The sequence below is a fragment of the Oryx dammah genome, unplaced genomic scaffold (assembly GCF_014754425.2).
Source record: "Oryx dammah isolate SB20612 unplaced genomic scaffold, SCBI_Odam_1.1 HiC_scaffold_1, whole genome shotgun sequence".
Taxonomy (NCBI): Eukaryota; Metazoa; Chordata; class Mammalia; order Artiodactyla; family Bovidae; genus Oryx; species Oryx dammah.
Window position 1 is genome coordinate 61,531,989 of NW_024070185.1, and position 12,662 is coordinate 61,544,650.

Consider the following 12,662-nt stretch of genomic DNA (forward strand, 5'->3'; position numbering starts at 1 on the left):
GTTATTGGTATCCCCCAGCTACCCTGAAAACTTAGCAGATCCAGCAGTACCCATAGCTTTACCCAGGCAGGCAATAGACTCTGGAAACTGATAGGCTTATAACTCACAAAGTTACATGGAGGTGCTGTGGCGGGACCCTTAGGTCAAGTATGGGAATCTGTTGTCACCAGTCTCAGAAATTAATTTTGTATAACCTTTATTTGTGGCCCACCTAAGTTGGCCTACATAATTTGGGGGTAATGACCTCATTCTTGCCACCACCCACTATTAAACCAGCTGTAACATTATCTCCCTACCTCACCCAAAGCATGTAGCTAGCATTGTTCTCTGCTGGTGGCTACAGAGAGCAAAAGCTGCCTGTGGAGCTCATGCTGCTTCTCACCACCTTCCTCCTTCCTGGAAGGATCCCATGCTACGCAAACCACCAAACTACCGCTGGAGCCTAGGCCTCTGCCAGTGGAGCATCCAGGACTGCATTGCTACCAGGAGTCCCCATGAGACTCTAGGTCCCAGGAATTGGGCACTCAGGCAGAGGTGAAGATGTCCTAGGGGACCCCAGAGCCAAGAGTGCAGCCAGTACCTTAATATTTGTAGAGCTCAATAAACAAGTGATAGAGTATGGAGTAAATATGCATGTCATATGTGGGTTTAAAACAGCCTTTGCCTCCAAAAGAGGCATTATTTCCATTCTGTGTGGGGCTTTTAAAAGCTTCTTTTCTGCTAGTAACAAATAGGTTGACTCTGGTGTTTTCTGCCCTGCTAGTAGTTACCAAGAACATAGGAAGACGCTCCTAAAGGAGTAGTTTGTTAAAGCTCTAATAGGACTATTTGGGCCCCAAGTAGAAGCTGGAACAGTTCAGGAAGCCCTGTTCTTGTGGCATATCCCCTGTCTCCCTGGCCAGGTGACTCTAGTGCTAGTACAGCGTAGCCTTAAAACTCAAAAGGCTTCGTCCCATGGCTGAGATAGCTCCTGTTACAGGAGCCACACTTGATTTGCCAGGTTTTCCATTCTGGAAGGAGGGCTTTGTTGGAATTGTCTCTGAGGACGTAAAGCCAAGGAAACAACAGCCTGTTTATGGCAGAAAGGAAAACAGTGAACTAGAACAAGGTGATTGCAGTTGTCAACAGCAGAAAATTGTAGAAGGATGTAGAAGAGTATCCTAAAAAAATTTTTTTCTTTAGGAAGCGTACAGTTTAAAGAGGCATTTATCTAAAACATGTCATCTCTTTAAGGGTATCAGAACTCAGCATTTTGTTGTGATTTGTTTGGTAAGTTGGAAGGAGGGGCTGTCACATGATTTTGTTTATTTTCTGGGGTTTGTTTTTCTCTTGGAGAAGTTAAGTTTCATTGGTTTTTCAGAGCTTGAGACTTGTCCATATGCACCTTAGTTAAGGCAGAACTATTAACTAGATTCTCTTCTAAGTAATCCACACAGATCTCCAGCAGCCCAAGTCAGAATCTCAGGTTGATTCCTGCTCATCTGGCCTCCTCTGGTGTCTTCCTTTCCACTTTCTCTCTTCCCTTCCCTTGAGTCTTCTCTCAGCCTAGTCCTCCTCTAAAAACTCCTTGACTGTTTACTGTTACATTCTCAAGGTCACTGCGTTGCTGTTGAACATTTGCTCTGCTTTGTGGTGTGTTGGACTTTGGTCTTGTTTTATGACTCCACAGTATTGCATTCTCCTTTTTCAAGATATAAATGTTTACTAAATCCACATTCTCCTCCCTGTTGATGTAAGGAAATCTGAGCCTGGCACCAAAGATGACAGTAGAAAAACAGAGTAATATTAGTGAATTCCTGTAGCTTTCCTTCTTCCAGCTTGCTTCATCTGTGTTGTTTTCCTTTAATTCAGGTACGTGGGCAAAGACTACTCTGCTGCTCAAGAATTAATGGAAGATGAGATGAAGGAGTACTACAGTAAGAATCCTAAGGTCACCCCAGTCCAGACTGTGCAGGTTGGCCAGCTGCTGGCTGTAAATGCTGAAGAGGATGCTTGGTTACGAGCACAGGTCATTTCAATGGAAGAGGGCAAGATAAAGGCAAGCATCATGAAGACAAACACGTTATTTTTCAAATGAAAATATTGCTTCTAATATGGTATCCTCTAACAGTATTTAGTTTTCTCCAGAAGTTAGAAAGATAATATATGTAAAAAGAAATAATAATAATTATCCCTGTCAGCTTTTAAGTCAGTGATAGTTATATTATCTTAGAGTTTTAGTTTAAACAAAGAAAAAATTCTTCTCCATTGGAATACCATAACCCATGATATAATTAATCAGGAAAACAAGCAAACCTGTATTCCTGTTCCTCAGGGTTACCTAATGAATACTGATCAGAGCTCTATGGGCTTCTTATCAGGGTCAGTACTTGGAAATGAGGGAAATCATACAGATTGGAAGAGATGACATTCTCTCCTTTCTTGCACAGCCAGCTGAGGGGAACCCCAAGTAAGACTTGACCATGCCCCAAGTCTTGCCCTCGTGGTCGTCTTGGAAAGGTCAGAGGGCTCTTCCACTAGTCTCTTCCATCAGAGGCTCCAGTACTTCCAGATTTGGCCACATTCATGGTGACCAGCCCCCGCCCTGCTGCCTTTTCCTTCCTTCACCTTAGAGACCCAGAATGAGAACTTGCTCATCAAGACACAGTTTGGTCTAAACTTTGAAAATCAGGGTTAGCACATCTCAGAACACTTAACACTGCAGGGGGTGGGCAGTCCAGATGATTAGGACCCCAGTCAGTATGTGGCCCTGTCACTAGTGTGTGTTTAGTGAGAAACCTGAGTGATCTCTGGATGATGGGGAATGACTGTCCTAGATGTTAGCTCAGCTTCAGTCCACTTCCTGACTGTTTCCCTGCCCTTAGGAAATTCAAAACTTAGCTGCTTGAAGGCACAGGGATTGCTTATGAAGAGAAGAACTGTAAAAAACCCTGATGATACGTTAAGAGTGTGTCAGGGTTTATAATAAACACTGCGAACCCTCCACAAGATCATCCCCCAGTCTGAGATCTACAGGGCAAAAATCACTTGGGCCTCCCTTCCTTCCTTACCTCTGCTTTGGGAATTTAAACTCTGGAGTCATTTAGACCTGAGTTTGAGTCCCAGTTCTGCCACTTCTAGCTGTGTGACCTTGGGACTTCTATGATTCCTTACCTATAAAATCAGACACTATCATCATGCTAGTATCTGCCTGTTATACTTTTCATTCTTTTTTTCCATTGTCTTAGGGAAAGAGACAAGACTGACAAGGCTTGTCCTCGAGAAGCTTTTATGCTAGTAAAAGAAGACAGATAATAAACAAGTATACAATAAATGAAAAGACAGTGAAAAGCAGTGAAGGAAATAACCAGGGTGCTGCAATAGAAAATAACTGTGAAGGAAGGGATAAGCAGGGAGATGTTATCTGGTTTATTTGCTTCAAAGGTTGTTGCAGTGCCTATGTGGGGCATAGGTTGTAGTGTAGGGCAAAGATCAAAAGTAAGACCAGTTAGTTGGCTGTTGTAGTAACCAGCAGTTGCAACCTGGATTAGGGTGGAAACAGTGGAGACAGAGGTAACAAGACAGACTCAAGATGTGTTTGGAGGTAGAACTCACAGGACACTAATTCATTGGATGTGGAAGAGAAGAAAGGAGAAGGTTCAGGATGGCTGATGAGTTCAGGACTTGAGCAGTTGGGTGGATGGTCATGCCATTTATTGAAACTGGGAAGTCAGGGAGAAGAATCAATATATAAGAAAATCAAAAATTTTGTAGGACCTAATAGGTTTGAGAATAGCTGTCTGATTTCACCTGGATGAGCCTGGAGCTCAGGGAGAAGTCAGGACCAGGGGCGGGGGCATCAGCAAGTAAGTGCCACTTGAAGCCCTGGGAGTGGGTCAGGTCACCTAGAGGAAGAATCACCCAGAACCAGGCTCTGAAACACTTAAGCATTTAGATGGAGGGCGTGAGAGGAGCAAAGGAGACTGAGAATGGCCAAAGAATGAGGAAAACTAAGAGGGCCATGTCATGGGAACCAGAACAGGGAAGTGCCTCATGGAAGACAGAACAGGAAGCGACCGTCTATGTCATTGCTTCTGAGAGCTGTGGGCTGGTGTTAGGAATAAAAGGGATAGCTTGGTGTGTTGTAGAAAGTAAGCTCTTTAAGACGGCAGTAGTTGTGGCAATCCTGGCCTGATCATGTTCCCATATCCCCATGAACCAGACAGAGATAAATTTTACCCCTTACTAGGAGAAACACTGGCTACTCAACAAGTCTTGTGTCTCTTGAATTTTGCTATGCCTGACAGCAGTATCCATTCCCTCCTTGATTTCCACAGATCTTGGTGAACATGAGAAACAGGAACTGGCGGTCACCCCTCAGGTTGGTGCCAGTTTTACCTGGTCCAGACCCACATCCCAGAGGTGTCTGCTGGTTATTACTCAGGAGGCACTGTGAGACCTGTGACCGCTTGAGGGAGCCAGAGAGCCAGGAACGGACTGGGGCCCAACGTGAGGATAGGGAGCCTGCTTGTGCTAATCCCGGGGGTGAAGAGCAGAGGGCTGTGAGAGTCTAGCCAAATGTCCACAGGCAAATGTTTTATGAACTACAGGGGACATGCGAATACATGGTATCATGATTCCAAAGAATAAAGAAAAGAAAAGCTTCAGAGTTATAGAAACCCTTTGAAGAATTTAGAACAGTATTCTTTTGTCTCTTGCTGCTGGGATTACATTCTGAATTGCCCAGGAATCATGATTTCACATACTATGTTCTGTTCTCAGAACACGCTGTCTCCATTTTAGGCCTAGGAAGAACAGAATCCAAGTTGTGGGTGGTGATTACTATTAAAGGAAACAAAAGCTGTGTGGATCCTTAGGTTTTGGGGAAGGAAATGCAGATGCTAATTTGGGGTTGGAGAAATTGCTGGCTGCAGTGTGGGGACCCTGCCAGGGATTGAGGCCTCAGGGAGCACTGAGTCAAGATGTGAGCTCGAACAGATGATCCTTTTCAACCTGGAATACACAAGCCCCACAGCCCCAGTGATCCGGTGGCCAAGGAAAAACTTTAGTTGTCTCTCTGTGCTTTTCTTCCTTAGATTCTCTGATGGGGGAGAGTTTTTGTTTTGTATACTTAATACCAGAATCTCAGTACTCAGAAGCTGTGGACTTTATTTTACTGCAGAAAGTAAAACTCTTTGGTATTTCTTTGCCGTGCCTTTGCCCTGCCTTGTTTTGTCTTGTTTTTGTAATAACTATCATCTGCTTTAATTAGAGAAGCGTGCTAAATTTTCAGCACTTTACCTCCTATTCCTAGGTGTCATTCTAAATCAAAGCTTAAGGTCTCTAGATTTAATTTTTCTCCAAAAGGAAAAAGGCTTTGGTTATATAGTCCTTTTCAAATAAAGTTTTATTAATACACTAAACATACTGTCCAGGCTCTCAGTGATCTGTGCTGGTGATGAGAAAGCATCATGCAGGTTTCTGTAAACACAGAACTCTGTCCAGCAGACTTGGGATCTTTTCCTGAGCTGGATGAAAGCCTAACCCAGCTTCCCAGCCCTGAGAAAAAACAGAATTATCTACTTTTACGGTGTAGGATTTCATGTTATCCAGCTGCAACATCATTGCTGTCATAGACAGCATCTCAGTCCCTGGAAACAAAACCGCTGAGAGCAGGCCATCATAAGTGCTGCTTTGGGGGTATAGAATCTGACAAAAACCCCAGTGTGTGCCTCCTCTAGAAACAAATAATGGAGGGGTGTAAATCAGAAAAGAAGGAGGTGATATAGGCATTATGATAGTAGGGCAAGAGTGGAGCAGCCAGGGATGGCAGATCAGATATGTGTGCTGCTGACAAGCTGATAACAGAAGGCACCACTGTTGTCTTCCCTCTGCTCCCTGTTGGCAGAGGAGTAAACTGAAGCCAATTAAATGCATCGTGAGTTTTTTGGTCTTTTTTAAGAAGTAAGGATAAAGAATTTTATTTGAAACTAAACGTTGTTTCTGTTATCATTAGGTATGCTATGTTGACTATGGTTTTAGTGAAAATGTTGAAAAGAGCAAAGCATACAGATTGAACCCGAAGTTCTGTTCACTCTCATTCCAAGCTACAAAGTGTAAGCTTGCAGGTAAAAAGAAACTTTTTTATAAGAGCTCTCCACTTTGGTGTGTATTATCATTGTATTTGGGGGTAGTTAAATCCTAAAGCATACTAACTATTTCCAGGTGTTAAATGTGTTATTTCTTTGAAAGGCATAAGTAAATTCATGTTTAATGTTCTCTCTATAGGATATGATCATTATAAAAATGTTATAATGTTTTTATATATTTTTGTTGCATTATATATAACATATGGGCTTCCCTTATAGCTCAGTTGGTAAAGAATCTGCCTGCAATGCAGGAGACCCAGGTTCAGTTCCTGGGTTGGGAAGATCTCCTGGAGAAGGAAATAGCAACCCACCCCAGTTTTACAATTTTTTAAGAATAAAGTATAATTAGACTATGATAAAATTCACCTAATACCCATATTACATTAAGCAGTGTTTAATCTTTCTTTCATAAATCAGAAAGTCCTTTGGTATTCTCAGTGCCATCATGGTGTACCTGAAAAGAAAGGGAGGGGGGAGGCTATCTAAATTTTCAATAAATGCATGTTTGTGAAAGAAATAATTGTGTATACTTACTTAGAAACTGAAAAAAAAAAACCACCAAGGTTATACTTTTAGGAAGAATGTTACAAATCCATGACTATAAGACATAATTGGTTGCTAATTTTTTATATGCATTAGTCTCTTTGTTTTAAATATGTGCTTGTATATAAAGTGAAGGCTATTTCTCCTAAGGTAGAAATTCAGATTGATCATCAACTTCTCTTCTTGCTGTAAGATTGCCTGCAGCTAGACAGAGGGGCCTGGTAGGCTGCAGTCCATGGGGTCGCTGAGAGTTGGGCACAACTGAGCAACTTCACTTTCACTTTTCACTTTCATGCACTGAAGAAGGAAATGGCAGCCCACTCCAGTGTTCTTGCCTGGAGAATCCCAGGGACAGAGGAGCCTAGTGGGCTGCCGTCTATGGGGTCGCACAGAGTAGGACATGACTGAAGCGACTTAGCAGCAGCAGCAGTGTAATCATTCAAAAAGACTTTCACATTATAATGAATATTTTTAAACCTAAGGCTGGATACTACAAAGAAGTTTGTAAAACAAAGCTTCCCTATAAAATTTAAGAATTTTGTAGTAGATTCATAATTGTAATAAGTAGCCAGAATGAATACAATCAATGTGTCTTAAAATGTTTCTTCTAATTAAATAGAAATTTAAATATTCAATATTTTTCAGGGTTGGAAGTTCTAAGTGATGATCCTGACTTAGTGAAAGTGGTGGAATCTTTAACTTGTGGGAAGATCTTTGCAGTGGAAATACTTGAAAAAACTGACATTCCACTGGTTGTTCTGTATGATACCTCAGGAGAAGATGACATCAACATCAATGCCACCTGCTTAAAGGCCATATGTGACAAGTCACTAGAGGTTCACCTTCAGGTACCACCATGACCCCTGTTGTCTGTTCACACATATCACAGGAAATAAATTCACCAGAATAGAATGCGGCACATTTTAGGCTAACGTTAGATAGAGACAGAATACATATGTATTGAGAAAAAAGATAGAGGGGAGTTAAAAGTGGGGGGAAATGCCAAAACATAAATAGTAATTGTTAAGAATTGGATTTTTATTTTATTTTCAAGTTCCTACAAAGAGCATTAAGAATTGGATTTTTATTTTATTTCTGAGTTCCTACAAAGAGCATATATTAATTTTATATGAAATTATTTTGCAAATGGAAGATAATTCAAAAGAAGGGAAAATTAGATCAGTGAAGATGTTCATTGAATTGCTAGCTTTAACATTTTTAAAATGTGAAGAACATAGATATCTGCAGGAAAGGACACCTTTAAATAAATTATGGAGCAGCCACTGTAAAGAATAGGATTAGGTGTTAAAAATGATTATTTTAGAAACTTTATAACAACATTGGAAAAATATTGTTTTAATAATTATCAATAGAACAACAGTGAATTGCCTTCATACTTCATATTATGATTTGACTAAAAGTGGCTAAAATTAAACCTTTTCCGTTTTTTTAAAGTTACTAAAATTCACGTGGGCCATTGGCAAGGATTAGAAAGTAGACTAATAATGGGATTGATCTTTTGAGAGTTGTTTATTTTCATTTCTGTTAATATTGCAAAAATATTTATATAATAATTCTTTTTCTAAATTAATGGGACTAAGATCTTGGCATCCGGTCCCTTCCATGGCCAATAGATGGGGAAAAAGTGAAAACAGTGACAGACATTATTTTCCTGAGCTCCAAAACCACTGCAAATGGTGACTACAGCCACAAAATTAAAAGACGCTTGCTCCGTGGAAGAAAAGCCGTGACAAACCTAGTGTTAGTTGCTCAGTCATGTCTGACTCTGTGCGACCTCAAGGACTGTAGCCTGCCATGCTCCTCTGTCCATGCGATTCTCCAGGCAAGAATACTGGAGTGGGTTGCCATTCCTTTCTCCAGGGATCTTCCTGACCTAGAGATTGAACCTGGGTCTCCCTCATTGCAGGCAGATACTTTACCGTCTGAGCCACAAGGGTAGTCTCAAACCTTAGACAGTGTGTTGAAAAACAGACATCGCTTTGCGGACAAAGCTCCGTATAGTCAAAGCTGTGGTATTTTCCAGTAATCGTGTACAGATGTGAGAGTTGGACCATAAAGAAGGCTGAAACTGAAAGTGAAAATCGCTCAGTCGTGTCCGACTCTTTGCAACCCCATGGACTATACGGGCAATGGAATTCTCTGGGCCAGAATACTGGAGTGGGTAACCTTTCCTTCTCCAGGGGATTTTCCTAACTTAGGGATCAAACCCAGGTCTCCCACATTGCAGGCAGATTCTTTACTAGCTGAGCCACAAGGGAGGCCCAAATAAGGCTGAGTGCCAAAGAACTGATGCTTTTGAATTGTGGTGCCAGAGAAGACTCTCAAGAGTCCCTTGGACAGTAAGGAGTTCAGACCAATCAATCATAAAGGAAATCAACTCTGAATATTCACTGGAAGGACTGATGCTGAAACTCCAATACTTTGGCCACCTGCTGCAAAGAGCTGACTCATTGGAAAAGACCCTGATGCTGGGAAAGATTGTGGGCAGGAGGAGAAGGGGATTACAGGGGATGAAATAGTTGGATGGCATCATTAACTCAATGGACATGAGTTTGACCAAACTCCAGGAGATGGTGAAGTACAGGGAAGCTTAGCATGCTGCAGTGCATGGGGTCACAAAGAGTCAGATACGACTTAGCAGCTGAACAACAACAAAATTAATGGGGAGAAGATAAACCAGAGTTAAAGATATTCTTAGGCTATTAGGGGAAAGTGGTAATAACATAATATATGCAGAATGTCTACTCTGTCCCTGATACCACTGAGAGCAGATACTCCTTTTGAAAGAGAGATAGCCAAACTAGTTTTTCACATTCGCATTATGAATTTCATTCTATCCTATCTGTCTTCCGGCTTGCTTTGAAAATTGTAAAATGCAGAGACTTTCAGTGAACTAGGTCTATCCCCTTAGGTAGGTAAGAGCTGCACTCTTCTCAAGCATCCTTGATGTGTCCTTTGTTCCAGGTTGATGCCATGTACACTAATGTCAGAGTGACTAACATTTGCTCCGACGGCACACTCTACTGCCAAGTGCCTTGTAAGGGTCTGAACAAGCTCAACGACCTTCTGCATAAGATAGAGGAATACTTCCACTGTAAGGTACGGCTGAGCAGCATCTATTTCCAAGATGAGTACTAGTGTTGCAAACGAGGAGTCACTAAATTGTATTCTTGTAGTAAGTTTTGAACAGTTTAAGATAGAATCTCTAAAATGTAAGATCCCCAGACTTCAGAATTTGAAACAGAACCCCTCCATGCTTTCTGCAGGGTAGAATGAGGATAATAATAGTGAGTATCCACAGGGCCTGGCTCATAGAAAGTGCTCAATGACGGGTCAAGGTGCAGTTGAGGAGCCTACAGTGCAGCTGCCTGTGACTGTCGTCTTGTGCAGCTGGCTCCTCTGCCTGGACAAAGACAGAACCATGGAATTTACAGGGAAAATAAAACTTACAAGGCATCATTCCCCAAGCTCTTCATGGTCCCTGAGAAAACCTGTACCCTGGTAAATGTGGTTCTACAGTTATACTTATTAATAATCTCTTACTGCCTATAATGCAGGAGACCTGGGTTCGATCCCTGGGTTGGGAAGATCCCCTGGAGAAGGGAAAGGCTACCTGCTCCAGTATTCTGGCCTAGAGAATTCCATGGACTGTATAGTCCATGGGGTCGCAAAGAGTCGGACATGACTGAGCTACTTTCACCTTCACTCTTAGTTTACCCTTCAATGCTAGTATCATTTTCTCTGAATCAAGATCTGTAGAGGTTTTCATTTAAGTTCCTAAAGGAATTTCCTTACCTCCATTAGGACATTGTGGTCGTAATCCAAAATATGCTGCAGTTTCCAAATGACTAAACTCCTGTGCCCCTTCAACTATGACCCCCTTACCCTAGAAGTGAACGCTTCTCTCTAACCTACAGAGCACCCCAAGGGCCTCACAGCACTTGTACGCAGGATTGTTTCAGCTGTTTGGACGTTTGTTTGCTTTACTAGAGTGTAGGCTTCCTGAGGGCAGAGACTGAGCCTCCCCAGGTTCTGGTAAGTACCTAATTCATTTAGGTACTGTAGTATGTTATCTAGTGTCTTACATAAAATCAGTATTCCAAAATATTTGCTGAATTGGAATAAACTTGTGTTCAGACTACAGCCTAGAATCAAGATGTTAGATCTGTAACTTTACCTCTTTCTCCATTGCAGATATCTTGGAGGTATCTCAGGAGCATTACTTAAGTTTGATTTGCTAATCTATCCTAGAGAAATCTGAGACACCCAGAGGATGGACTATAGTTATTCATTTACATGCGTGTGCTTATTATCTATAGTGATGAAAAGCACCCTTGATAGTTCTTAGTGCCCTGGGAACTCAAGTGGAGGGAGACATTGCCTTTGGGGAGAGTAGAAACATTTACCCTGAAGGAAAGAAGCAATGGCAGGTCCCCAGCTTCAAGCTACAGAGAGGAGGAGGATGAAGATACCGAACTGGCACTGATATCCACATTTGTATTGATAACATTTCTTTTGTTTTGGAATTAAATCTTTTCTCTGAATCTGAATGTTAACCGAAGAGGAGAGGAGGCCTAATGGACAGCTAACCTAACCACCTCCCTCTCATCCAAGCTGTTCTTTTTATCAGATTCATCCTCCTCCTTTGTATTTAACTAATGGTGCCGGAGCTTTGATGAATCATCCTGACCTCTATGCTATCATTTTTAGACATGTTAACAGGGCTGATTTATGATCTATGTGCAAGGAAGGAGAGTAGAAACATTCACTCTAAAGGAAAGAGTAGACGGCTGCCACCAACAAGCACAGGAGAAAAAAGGCCGAAGCCCTACAAGCGCAGTACGCATGCTGTGTCCGCTGCAGTGCAGGCCTCACTGGAAGTCTGATCATGGACAGGGAAGCAGTCGACCTGCACCACAGCAGGCGTGTGGCAACGTGCTCTTTGCTGTGAGTAATGAGTGTGTCATGTGTTTGTGTTTTGCAGCACATGACTTCTGAGTACTTCGTTTCATTACCCTTCTGTGGGAAAGTCTGCCTCTTCCACTGCAAAGGAAAATGGCTACGAGTAGAGGTAAAATTAGTCACTTGACTATTTTTTAAATTTAAGATGAAATATTTCACATGCACAAACAACATTTTTGTTTGTTTGTTTAAAAAAAAAAATCACCAGTTTAAGAAATGAAACATGACTATTACAGTTGACCCTGCCTGTCAGCAGCCCTTGTTTTTTACTTCCTCCCCTGGGCATACCTGCTGAATTTGGTATTTCTCTGTCCTCTTCACTGCTTTATACTTTTACTATATTTGTGTCTGTACAAACACACTTTTACTATCTGTATATTTAAAAATAGAAATAATCAAAATACAGAAATGAATAGTATGTATAAAGTTGTTCAGTTGCCTAGTCATATCTGACTCCTTGCAAACCCATGGACTGCAGCATGCCAGCCTCCCTGTCCCTCAGTATCTCCCAAAGTTTGCCCAAGTTCATGTCCATTGCATCGGTGATGCCATCCAGCCATCTCATCCTCTGACACCCTCATACTTACAGTAATACTTAAAGTAAAAACATAAATACTTAAAGTAATACTTATAGTAAAAACGTGAATAAAGTGTAACTGAATGAATGTTTTAAAAATTTATATAAATTGTAAAATGTATTTTACGAAAAACAAAAGAAATGCAAAAAAGCACAAAGGCTGTCTGAGGAGGCCTTACAAATAGCTGTGAAAAGAAGAGAAGTGAAAAGCAAAGGAGAAAAGGAAAGACATACCCATTTGAATGCAGAGTTCCAAAGAATAGCAAGGAGAGATAAGAAAGCCTTCCTCGGCGATCAATGCAAAGAAATAGAGGAAAACAATAGAATGGGAAAGATTAGAGATCTCTTCAAGAAAATTAGATGTACCAAGGAAACATTTCATGCAAAGATGGGCTCGATAAAGGACAGAAATGGTAGGGACCTAACAGAAG

The 12,662-nt window shown here is 41.4% G+C and overlaps 1 protein-coding gene across 3 annotated transcripts in view; it reads left to right on the plus strand.

The window, feature by feature from the left end:
* The window catches only part of TDRD7 (tudor domain containing 7), a 97,473-nt gene that overhangs the window by 64,480 nt on the left and 20,331 nt on the right, over positions 1-12,662 (plus strand). For 2 of the 3 annotated variants that reach the window (XM_040226935.1, XM_040227067.1), the window contains 5 exons: positions 1,852-2,038; positions 5,996-6,107; positions 7,317-7,519; positions 9,657-9,791; positions 11,677-11,763. In XM_040226935.1, the coding sequence (XP_040082869.1) occupies positions 1,852-2,038; positions 5,996-6,107; positions 7,317-7,519; positions 9,657-9,791; positions 11,677-11,763 (724 nt within the window). The remainder of the gene's footprint in view (positions 1-1,851; positions 2,039-5,995; positions 6,108-7,316; positions 7,520-9,656; positions 9,792-11,676; positions 11,764-12,662) is intronic. The other variant, XM_040227009.1, reaches the window with a different exon arrangement.